The 11955-nt window shown below is 41.3% G+C and overlaps 2 protein-coding genes across 4 annotated transcripts in view; one reads left to right on the forward strand and one right to left on the reverse strand.

Moving 5' to 3' along the window:
- Positions 1 to 4590, reverse strand: part of LOC6528898 (potassium channel subfamily T member 2) — a 96408-nt gene extending 91818 nt beyond the window's left edge. Inside the window, exons 1-2 of one of the 3 annotated variants that reach the window (XM_039371376.2) lie at positions 4081 to 4590; positions 8 to 679 (exon numbers count right to left, since the gene is read on the reverse strand). In XM_039371376.2, the coding sequence (XP_039227310.1) occupies positions 8 to 87 (80 nt within the window). In that variant the 5' untranslated portion in view covers positions 88 to 679; positions 4081 to 4590. The remainder of the gene's footprint in view (positions 1 to 7; positions 680 to 4080) is intronic. The other 2 variants (XM_039371381.2, XM_039371385.2) reach the window with 2 other exon arrangements.
- A 6245-nt stretch (positions 4591 to 10835) lies between these two features.
- LOC120320854 (peroxiredoxin-6) lies at positions 10836 to 11894 on the forward strand. The gene is made up of 4 exons (XM_039371756.2): positions 10836 to 11038; positions 11100 to 11474; positions 11545 to 11620; positions 11680 to 11894. Exons 1-4 carry the CDS (start codon positions 10956 to 10958, stop codon positions 11806 to 11808), a joined length of 663 nt encoding a protein of 220 aa, XP_039227690.1. The 5' UTR covers positions 10836 to 10955; the 3' UTR covers positions 11809 to 11894.
- Positions 11895 to 11955: the final 61 nt, after the last annotated feature.

The following is an 11955-nucleotide window of genomic DNA, read 5'->3' on the forward strand; positions in this document are numbered from 1 at the left end:
AACTCACCTTTCGCCGTCATCGTTGAAAGAGAAATCGCCCAGTAATAGATCTCGAAAACGATATCGCGGTTGTATAAGGCGCGACATGTTGCTATTGCTGCTGTTGCTGTTGATGTTAAAGTTCCTGTTGTGACTGTTGGTGTTGATGTTGATGTTGCTACTGTTGCTGTGTATAGAGCTGCTGTTTGTGGTCGTTATGGTAGGCACTCTCAGCTCAGTGATGGTCTTAGCCACTGCCTCGCCAGTCCCCTCACTTATTTGAATATCACTAAAGTCCGTCACATTAATTAAACACTCATCGGCAGGTGCGTATCCCCGCCGCCCCGGTCGCTGCTGCTGCTGATCCTTATCCTTATCCTTGCCCTGATCCAGGAGACGCCTCCGTCCTGCGACGAACTCATCGTCACGCGGCGCACTTGTGCCCGTCAGCAAATAGCCGCCAGTGGCCCGATTGGGCCGCGGCGAGCGTAGGCGCGTCCACAGATTGGCGAGTGTCCTTCTGGTCGAACAATGCCCCTACTCTCGGCCCGTCCACCTCTTCAGGCTGGTCGAGTGCCCTCCGCGGAGTCCGGCTCTGACGGTTCTTTAATTAAACCAATGGCACCCGAGAATTTATTAGCATTACAACGGCCTCGCGACAGGTGCGTGCAGGTGTATCGATCCCGATTCGGACATGGCTCTGGAAATATGCACAAAAAACGGAAGGAAAGGAAATCAATAAGAAAAGTACCCACCATTTATTTTACTGTGCTTGAATATTGCATGTGTATTGGCTAGATTCGATGAAGGTGCTTAAAAATATGCTATAACTTATTGCTGTCTAATACTTCTTAGCGCACGTTTTTGGCAGGTTTCTTATATTTCGAAATTCTTACTACTATTTCATGATGACCTGGAAAATCGGCAAGAAAGACGTCCAAGTTATTAGTTTAAAAAATCTACAATTTCTTTTAGACATTTTTGGTTTGACCGCATCTATCTGCCATTTTCGAAATCTTTTCAGCATGGCCCATTAATCCAGTCTGTCAGCAATCCAATTCACGTCAAAGGCAACAAATTCAATTCAAACAACAAGCGCCAAGGACCAACAAACAAACAAACAAACAAATAGATAACCAAACAGACAGTTAGACATATGAGTGAGAAAGGTACGAAGCTTGCCCATAGCATAAAATATATGTATATATAGATGCTGATGCTTCAGAAATCCGGGCAGCCGAATCAAATCGACGCTCAGACAGTCAAAACACACACAGGACACAGATTGCCGACACTTGAAGGCACTTGGAGTTCTCCACTTGTTGTTGTCTGTTTCTGAAAAATGTACGCAATTATTGCCGCTAGGACGAAAATGAAGTAGTGGGGGCAGTGGGTGAACGGTGGGCGGTGGGCAGGTGTCCTTTGCCTATCCGAATGCGCTAAATAAATTTCCCGCCCGTTCGTCTTGCACATTAATTAGATTTGCGCCGGCGAGGATCTACGTCGGTGTGCTCCTCGCAATTTGGCATATTTATGCGACTGGGCAATATTTCACTTAAAGTGTTTTTTAATTAGTTACAGCAAATTAGCGCTGGCGAAATTTACATATTTGTAAGCAGCATCTGGCAAATTAGTTTCTCAATTAGATTTATAGTGCTCCGATGGAATTAAAGTTTCAGTGAAAACTAAGTTAAGAATCTTCAAGGATTGTTGGCTAGACAGGTTTTATTTAGGGGGCTTAGCCAAATAATTAGGTTCTGCAGTTTATTTACCTAAAAATAAAGTTGCAACGTTATTGGTTTTAAAATTCCAATTCTCCTCTTTAATAGATACCAAATACATGCAGTTTATTTCAGTTTTGTGACGTTGGACTTAACTTTACAACTCTACAACATTTATTGAATTTGTGCTTTATTTTAAGCAAACACGTGTTTTATGTTTCTTTCTGCAGGAATAAATCTGTTGTAATCTGATTTGTTGATTTCCACCTATCTGGTTGGTTAGTTCGGCCATTTGTTTGGCGGTAAATGGAGCTGCTTCCTGCGCCGTGTAGAAATTTAATTCTAATCATAATTTATGAAATGCCACCGCATTGAGCAGGCATTTCATTGTTATATGTATGTGGCTGCCAAGATATGCCATAATGTCTTAATTATCTTTTTGCCCGCACACAAAACGATTTGCTAGCCCACGCATAGATATATAGGATACTTTTCGGTTTTTGTGATTTATATACTGCTCTTAGGCCCGAAAGTGAGAGGATCCTCGGAGCGGACAGATAACAAATTATTGTTTTTCATGCACAGGATGAAGGGACGCTTCCATTATTTCCCAAAAATAAGAGCTACGCCTTGCGTGCTGAAAAGGGTCTGGGGGGGAGGGGTCAGCCCTATTTCCTATTGGTCTCTGTGGGTGTATTCATCAACCATAATTGCTCAGACCTGTGCTCCGAAGCCTTTCGCTCTCGCGTGTTTCGTTTAGATGGCCCCAACCTTTTCTTCCTACACCGGGAGAATATCTACTTTAAAATAGACTAAGAATGGTTTCTACAAAAAACCTTAAGATTTCATTTTAAGGATTAGCATTGGAATTTGACTAAGAAATATTATGTTAAGTAAGTTAGTAACTTGTCGATATTAAAATACCAAAATCATAATTTATTCCTCCGCGGCAATACACTTCTATTGCAGGTGCATTTTCCGCTCTTTCATTATCAACACTGTGAGCGAGGGGATTTTCTTGGCGTCTTTGTTTTTCCAAGTCTTTATTATTCTTGGCCTATACAATGTCCCGCAAGAAGTCGTCGCCAGTTGTCTTTATTGTTGTGTTTTTTACTTGTTGTTGTACTTTTTCTTTTGGCTTTATTCTAGTTGTTGCTGTTGTTGTTCTTGCTGTTGCACAAGTATTAACCAAAGGACCCCGCAGCTGCTAAACAAGCCGCATCCGCGGTCCCCCGACCCCCTTTTGCACATCCACTCGTTATTATTATTTTCGTTGGTTTATTTTTTTGTGACACTTGGAATATTTTATAACAAAAACTTGACCCGCTTTTCCAGAAGCGAAGGAAATCCGCATTTCCTGTCCCTTAGAACGCCACACACCTGCTCATCATCAACTGCAAGCTTATTGTTTTATTTTCTGGTTGTGTTTTATCAATGTACCTCCCCTCCCTCATCGACACACATATGAGTATATACACAGTCCAACTTTTCCTGTCACTCTTCCACATTCCTTTAATCCTGGTTTTTATTTTTTAACTTCTTTTCTCAGCTGCGCAGCGTCGCTTAATTAAAATTAACATTTCATGAAGTGCACAAAAAACAAAGAAAAACCGTTGAGGGGGTGCAACTGCTGCTTTCAGAAAAAAATCAAAATGAAATGAAAAGTTTGCTTAATCGTTTCATTAATATTTAAGGCTTATGGCGGTCTGATCTGTCTAACGGGTTTGGGTACCGCTGACTTTCAATTAAAATGCGATTTTACTCTTTTTTGTGCCATCTTATGAACCTTTAAAAATCCCGAATAAACCGTTAATTGTATTAATATGCGAAGGTATTTTCCAATAAAAATACTTATACCTAATTGTTTCTTTGTATAGGTATAAAAGCCAGTTGTTATAATTGTTACACCCTTTACTCATAATAACTCCCATATTTTAAGAACTTAGTGGTTATTTTTTCTACATTATTTTTAGCAATCTTACAACGTTATTTATTATATCTTTAAAAACTATTTTAACATATTCTATTTAAAGTACTATTGTGTACAGCTTGCTAATTTTAAAAGTCATATAGTACGGAATAGCTAGATTAATTCATATGGGCCACTGCAATGTTTAATTGCCTGCCTAACCGTAAGAATTACTTACTAAACATTCCTTAAATTACTTTCCACATAAATTATAAGAGGACTCTTCTAATATTAACAGTATGTCCGAAAGCGAGCATTAGGCAAAATAAACAATACCGTGTATGAATAATAACATTTGTACCCACACTTTACATGCGCATAAATGGTTGCTTGTTTTTGTATTTTATATTTTGGCGACATCCGTAATTGAATGCATTATTCAATGGCCGCCGAGGGAGTATGTTTTCGTACCTTTTTTATAGCACTTTAACACTTTGATGGCCAACGGGTGCCAGCGGGCTTAAAGCAGTTGTGCCGGGCGATGTAAATGTCTTGGCATATTTTATGAGGACAGTTGGCTCGCAACTTTTCGCCGAATTTCGGAAAACAACTTTATCGTTGCATTTACCATTAGAACTGGTCAAGGGAAAACTTTTTCTGGGGGCGATCAGATCACTTGGGGAACGCTCCTTTGGAATGGGAATATAACATAGTGTTGAAGATGATTTGTTTGTAGCCTCACATGTTTGGATTAGTTGGCAAACACACACCAGCGCACCGCATGGGCAAACAAGTAAAAAAGTTTTCGCGGCCAAAAGTTTTCGCCGCCTCCCAAAAGGTGTGCACTTTGTCAGAATGCGAAAATGCGAGAATACGAGGAACCGCGGTCCCTTCGCGCAAAGTCGGCGATTCGATAAGACAAATATACAAATGCAAAAACAGTTTCGAGGACCGTTTACCGTTATGTTTCGACTGCTCGGCAACCGCACGCGCGCATCGCTAAATTTGAACTGAGCCGGAGCGCCAAACCGAAAGCAAAGCAAAGCGAAAGCAAAGAAGGAAAACATGCGGCGTGGGCGAAGGCGGTGCTTATCAAAATCAGCTGTTCGATAGCTGACTTCAAGCGTCAGCTTTCAGGCGAAAAAGCTTTTTCTACAGTCATCGATGCGGAAATAGGTTAGCTTTTGAAAACACGAATATGAGTCTCAATCTAAGTGTTGGTTGATATATATATATAAGATATATATATATATAGTGACATATCCATAAGTCCCTAAGACTTAAGCACATGCCTACACACTAATACACATACAACATGTACACCCAAACACACCCACACACCCTACACAACTCTGAATGTACCCAACAGATACCAGATACCTGATAAGTCACCCACTGGTAGACTAAACATCCGTTGTCTAATTTAAACAATCTATGCTTAAGCCCTCGCATCATCGTTGCGTTCCCACGTTCAAAGCTCGGACTCGCAATCCCGAAAAACAGAAGTATTAGATTTCAAAAAACAAAAATATAAGAATCTAAGAGCACTTGTGTCCAAGACCAAATGCACTTGAATCCAAGAGAAATGCAAAGACTATTAAAGTCAGCAACTCCAAAGCTTTCTCTCTTTATTTGATCAGAACCCTAAAGTTTAAAGTCCATATTAGAAAAGCTCGAAACCGAGGCTTGAACGTCAATCAAATCAGAGTAATTATGAGAGTTCAGTTTGAGACCTAATTATAATCGGTCGGTGTTCTTCTCGATTAAAAATATTGTAATCATTCAGTAAAATAAAATTATATTATTTTTACATATGAGTATTGCGATTATTTAATTATATGTATGTATATATATATTTTTTTCTTTTTTATTAAAAAGTTTAAATTATTGTACTGCTACCTTTGGCAGCCTAAACAATTATATGTCTACGAAATAGAACATAGTAATACTATTGTATTAGATATAATGTTAACATTTTTTAATTATATTCAATGTTATATATTTCTAACTATTTATTGACAACTAATACTAACAATATTTATTATGCCATGGTTCAAAAAGATAGATCCTATGGGTGGAGTCTTTTTAATCTTCTCAGCCTGTCTTCATACTTCTGAGCTAGTGTTTGAATAACTTCACGAACCATCTCTATTGCTAGATCTCTTTCAATATCACCAGTACGCATGTACCAGGGAGCATTGAACATTGTTCTCAATATTTTGCTTGGAGCTATACGGATTTTGTTTATGTTTGATTTAGCAGCAATTCCATAAACTTGTACAACATATCTCCAAATCGGGGTGAGTATTGTTTTATATATGGCCACCTTGTTTTTTAAGGAGAGCTTGTTCCTAGGAGACATGAGCCAAGACATTATAGTTTGCTTCACCAATGTAGCATGACGTCCAAAGTTAAGTTTCCTGTCCATGATGACCTTAATATATTTATAATACGGCTTATGCTCCAGCACGGGCCCAAGTAGCGTTAAGTTACCGCAGCTTCCAGGTCTTGTCGCAAACGTATCATTTGCGCATTTGCTACTGTTTATTTCTATGTTCCAATCCTGCGCCCATTTTTCAAAGGAACAAACGTACTCCTGTAAGGCTTCTGCGGCAATGACCAAGGAGGGGTTTCTGACTAAAACTGCGGTATCATCAGCGTATGTTGCAATAAGAAGGGCATCTGTGTCCACAGTTCCACAGTACATATAGGGCCGAGGACGCTGCCTTGGGGAACTCCTGCACAAATTTGCCTATTCGAAGATTGGGCTGCTTCTCTGGTTTGGGAATCATTGTAATAAGAGCCGATTTCCACAGCTTGGGAAAGTACCCCACTCTCAGAATCGTGCTGAAAATGAGAACTATGAACAGCACCGCTCTGAATGAAAAGTTCTTAATGGTTCTGTTTTCCAGCTGATCATCGCCAGGACACTTTCTCAGCTTGAGCTGCTTGATTAACAATGAATGCTTGCCGAATGACACTGGGTTAACAGGCAAGGACATTTGGTACGGAGTTTCTAGGGAGGCTAGGATTTAAGTATGCATATGCATCATCCACTTGCCTTTTAAATCGTCTGGTTAGTTTCCAGAGAGAGTAGTTGGATGATGCATCCGGACTAGCATTCTCCAAGTGTGCGTCAATTTCAGCCCGGACCTTTTGAGAACTTTTTGGAGACGGATTGCTAACCTTTTATATATTGAATTTACCCGCGCATCGCCAGTTCTAGCGTATTTCCTTCGTACTCTTCTTTTAAAACAAAAGAGTGTAGCAGCATTTGAAGGCAATTGCCCTCTTTGATGTTGACCAGGGTGTTCAGAGGAATTTGGGCTGGCGCAGGCAGCAGCTATTTGTACTTTGCTCACAAATCTTGAGATTGCATCTTCGATTTCCTCACCGCTATTTAGGTACATGTTTAAACAGATCCTCCTTTTTAAGTAATTGTTGTCTGCGTGTATTTAGTTGTGGTTCATGATGAAGGACAGATATTATAGGCAAATGATCAGAGGACAGTTCGTAGCACTTGTCTACAGAGAGCTGATTGTCTGGAATACCGATGAAGAAATCTAACGCAGACGGAGTGAGCTGGGAATTGTATGAGTAGATGGTTGGTTTGCCTGTGGCTAGGATCTGGCATGAACTTTTGGCAATAGCTTCTTGAAGTCGCCTACCACTTGAGCACGATCTGATACCACCCCACCATTGGTGTTTGGCATTGAAGTTGCCTCCTAATACAAATTTGTTGCCAAACGAACTAATCAGTTAGTCGAAGTCAGCACTGCTCCAGAATTCATTGGGGGGGAGATAGGTGAAGGCGATTACTAGACTACCGCTGTTCGTTTGCACAATTATATTTGCATCTTCCAGGACACCATGGGGGCCTTTGGACTATGTTTAATGCCAGATTTTATTAGCACTGCTGCTTCACCTCTGTTACCGCTAGGATGATTTGCATGGTAAATGTCATATCCTGGAAAGTACAAATTCTGACAAGAATTACAGTGGGTCTCTGTAACCAGCATTATATCCAGTGAGTTGGTACCAAGAAAGACTTTTTGCTCTTCGTTGTTTCTGAGAAGTCCCCGTGCATTCCATAATCCGATTTTTATACTTGACGCAGTCATTAGGAAATGAGTTTTTGTACCAGTTCACGGAATGCTTTGTTGGCATCCATCGACTCCTGAACAAGCCTAAAAAGTTGATCCATTCGAGAATTGACATCCTGTAAGGCTTTTCAATTCCGTGTTCGTCCGGGTTGTGAGTTCGACTAGAAACGGTTGGTTTCTCCAAACCGTTGTTCTTCAATCTCGTATTTTGACGTGCCATGACTCTGAATTTGTGAAGTTATCGGTGCTGAGCCTTCCAGCCGGCCTTAGTCCGTCCTTAGGTAACCTAACAGCTGGTTTTAGTTTTTTGATTAGCTCGATTCTCACCTGGCAGACTTTTTCGTTTGATGCATGATTTTGTCCACAGTTCGCACATATGTACTTCTCTGGTTGACCTACCAGACACTTGCCACAGACTGGATTTTTCGGGTGTGCTCAAAGTCTTGACAATTAAAACATTGCACCAGATCCTTTCTCCGGTTGGCTCGCTCTACAGTAACCCTGTGCCTTCCCACATGGGTTATTCTCAACGCATCAGACACATTTGGTGCTTGCTCATAGATTTTGTCTAGTTTTAGCATTGACTGCTTGCTCGTCTTTAATCTTTAATTGGAATTTCTCGCCAGTCTGGTCTCCTCGGGCTGTAAGTGTTGAGAACACAGAAACCTTTTTCAGAGAAAGCTCGCTCAATTAATTCTTTAGGAACAGTGGAGTGAATGTTTTTAAGGACCAATCCAAATGGCTTGTCCTCCTTCAATTGGTGGTGCCAAAACTCACAATTCAATTCAGAGAGATTGTTTTGACTACCATTGAGTGCTCTTTACAACTTATCAATGCTGTTAATTTTGGGTACACAGATAGCTGGGGGTTTCGGGGAAACCCTTGTAAGCTGAGTCCCTGCTGCATACGTGAGCTTGTAGTAGGGATATCATCATCTGCACTGGTGTCCATTGCCAGAACTTCCTCAGCGTCTTCTGCAAGGGCAGCAAAGCGATTGCCGCTTACGATGTTCATCCCGGACGTTTTAGTTAAACTATTTATGACACTGATTAGTGTAATATTGTTTTTCTTGATTGTTTTTGATGCTTTGCCTGTATTACCTTGTTTTCTGCTAAGAGAGACAAGTGGCATTTGAAACACAACTTTTAGGAGGGGAAGTTGATATGCTAGGCATTTTCAGGGACGACTCTAGTGAAGAACAAACACTAGTACTAGTTCGGGAACGCACTGTATTTGTTATAGTAGTATTCACAACGGACGTGCTAGTAACAAAGGTGGCAGAGCTGGCCGTAACTGCATATGAATTATTTAATTCATTGGCGGCAGTTTTAGATTTAATGCTATCTCTCTTGCGATTATAGCGCGTATAAGACTATTCCAAAATTATTTGGTGGGGCATACTTTCAGGCAAAAACAAATATTTTGTTTTGGAGGTGGTGTGATATTTTCTGATTGCTCTTTCAAAAATTCAACTTTTTTCTTATCAACGATATGTGTAGGCGAATTCAAATTCTGTATTTTAAAATTTTTAAGGGGTAAAGAGTTTCATTAGTTCGGGTTAGGAGCAAGAAAAAAACAAAACATATTTGTAAAACAAGAGAGAACGCTATAGTCGAGTTCCCCGACTATCTGATACCCGTTACTCAGCTAGTGGAAGGGAGAAGGAGAGTCTTAAACACAGTTTTTGGCGGTTTGTAGGCGTTATAGTGGGCGTGGCAGAAAGTTTTTTGGCAAATCGATAGAAATTTACAAGACCAATACAAAAATGAAAAAATATTAAAACATTTTTCAAAAGTGTGGGCGTAGCAGCTTTGGGCGGTTTGTGGGCGTTAAAGTGGGCGTGGCAAAAAGTTTTTTGGCAAATCGATAGAAATTTACAAGACCAATACAAAAATGAAAAAATATTAAAACATTGGCGTGGCAGTTTTGGGCGGTTTGTGGGCGTGGCAACATTAATCGACAAACTTGCGCTGCGTCTATGTCTCTGGAGTCTGTATGCTTAATCTCAACTTTCTAGCTTTTGAATTTCCTGAGATCACAGCGTTCATACGGACGGACAGACGGACATGGTCATATCGACTCGGCTATTGGTCCTGATCAAGAATATATATACTTTATATGGTCGGAAACCCTTCCTTCTGCCTGTTACATACTTTTCAACGAATCTAGTATACCCTTTTACTCTACGAGTAAAAAATATTAAAACAATTAATTTTAATATGTGGGTTAACAAAATGACTAACTTTTGAGGGTGAGCAAACGATAAAAACCAGTTTTAGTGGGTGAGCAAACGTATATTTCCTAAAATATATTAAGAAGCGGTGAGCCAAGAAAATGAATTACTTTTAAGGCTGTAAACTTCTGAAATTTCAATCTGCCCAACCGACTTCCCATCTAGCTGTGTTACTAACTGAGAGAAAACCTACGTTGCTGTGCTGATTTTCGATAGACCCACGCACACAATCTCAAGATTTTACTCGCTCTCGCTCCGAATTGGAGGCTCGTTTTGCGTAAGTGAACGGGAGAGCCGTGCGATCTATGGAAGAGTGCGATTTTTACAGGCACTCACTTATACCATCACACTGCCCGGCGCTCTCGCTCTCACCGTCCGGCTATCGGTGCACCGATCAAATTTCCCGTAGTGCGGTGTGCACGTATGTTTTCTGGTATTGGTGCTCCGCCGCTAATCACCAATACCATTTAACATTTAAATGCTCTCTGTTTATTTAATGGCTCTCTGTTTATGTTTGGAACCGGCTAAACTGTCAAATGGACCAGATCAGCTGTTTCGATTCCAGGTCCTGGTTCTGGACTTGGTGGGTTATTTAAAAAAGTTTAAGGGAAATAAATATGCGATTCTTCTAGATTCTTCTAACAAAGTCCATACTTGGGTGAGGCCCAATCAGGTTTTTAGAGGCCCCTGTCGACGTTCACACAAATATAGAGACCTCGCACGAGGCCTCTACATTCCCCTCCCAATGTCCCTCAATCTTCTATGAATTGTTTGTTAGTCTACACACAGCACCACGTACTGTACATATGTATATGATACGATAAGGCAGCGCCTATCCCTATCTCTATCGCACCCGCGAATCGAGTCGATCCAGCGGCGTATAAAAGACGGCGAGATCTCCCAGTCAGTATTCAGTAAGCAACAAGTGTGCGAGCCAATAACAGCTACCAGCTATTCAACGAGCAACTAAAAAGGTTTTTTCCAAGTCAAAGTAATAATCAAACAGCAAGATGCGTTTGGGACAGACCGTACCTAACTTCCAGGCCGACACAACCAAGGGGCCCATCAAATTCCACGAGTGGCAGGGCAACTCGTAAGTGCCATTAAACCCTTTTCTCTAATCAAGTCTCACTAATCGTCTCTCTGATCGCCAGTTGGGTGGTGCTCTTCTCCCACCCCGCCGACTTTACACCCGTCTGCACCACTGAGCTGGGCAGGATTGCGGTGCACCAGCCGGAGTTCGCCAAGCGGAACACCAAGTGCCTAGCGCATTCCGTTGACGCACTAAACTCGCACGTGGACTGGGTGAACGACATCAAGAGCTACTGCCTAGATATTCCCGGGGACTTTCCCTACCCGATCATTGCCGACCCCACTCGCGACCTGGCCGTCAGCCTGGGCATGCTCGACGAGGAGCAAAAGAAGGATCCTGAGGTGGGCAAGACCATCCGGGCCTTGTTCATCATCAGTCCGGACCATAAGGTGCGCCTCTCCATGTTCTACCCCATGTCCACTGGTCGCAACGTCGAGTGAGTACCTATTACGGGCTACAACTATTGATAATCTATAATCTAAACTGACGATCCTGTGTTCCTATAGCGAGATCCTGAGGACCATCGACTCTCTGCAGTTGACTGATCGCCTCAAGGTCGTGGCCACTCCTGCCAACTGGACCGTGAGTATCTCTACCTACTTCCTGCAAGCTGTTTTGTACTAACTATGATTTGTTAATAGCCTGGCACTAAGGTAATGATCCTGCCCACCGTCACCGATGAGGAGGCCTATAAACTCTTCCCCAAGGGATTTGACAAGGTTTCCATGCCGTCTGGAGTAAACTACGTCCGCACAACTGAGAACTACTGAAAGTGATTTTCACAAATTAATTATGTGCCATAACTCCTAATATATATTATATACATATGCAATTAAAAAAATTTTTTAACAAAATATTCAAAATTTGTTATTGTTTTTATTACAGTTGTATTTTGGCAAACTTCCTTCGTTTTCAAT

Source organism: Drosophila yakuba, chromosome 2L, assembly GCF_016746365.2.
Source record: "Drosophila yakuba strain Tai18E2 chromosome 2L, Prin_Dyak_Tai18E2_2.1, whole genome shotgun sequence".
NCBI classification, from domain to species: Eukaryota; Metazoa; Arthropoda; class Insecta; order Diptera; family Drosophilidae; genus Drosophila; species Drosophila yakuba.

Coding starts and splice junctions, on each gene's coding strand:
- LOC120320854 (XM_039371756.2), top strand. CDS start 10,956: ATGCGTTTGGGACAGACCGTACCTAACTTCCAGGCCGACACAACCAAG. Junction 11,475..11,544: donor TCCACTGGTCGCAACGTCGA/GTGAGTACCTAT, acceptor GTGTTCCTATAG/CGAGATCCTGAGGACCATCG. Junction 11,621..11,679: donor CCACTCCTGCCAACTGGACC/GTGAGTATCTCT, acceptor ATTTGTTAATAG/CCTGGCACTAAGGTAATGAT.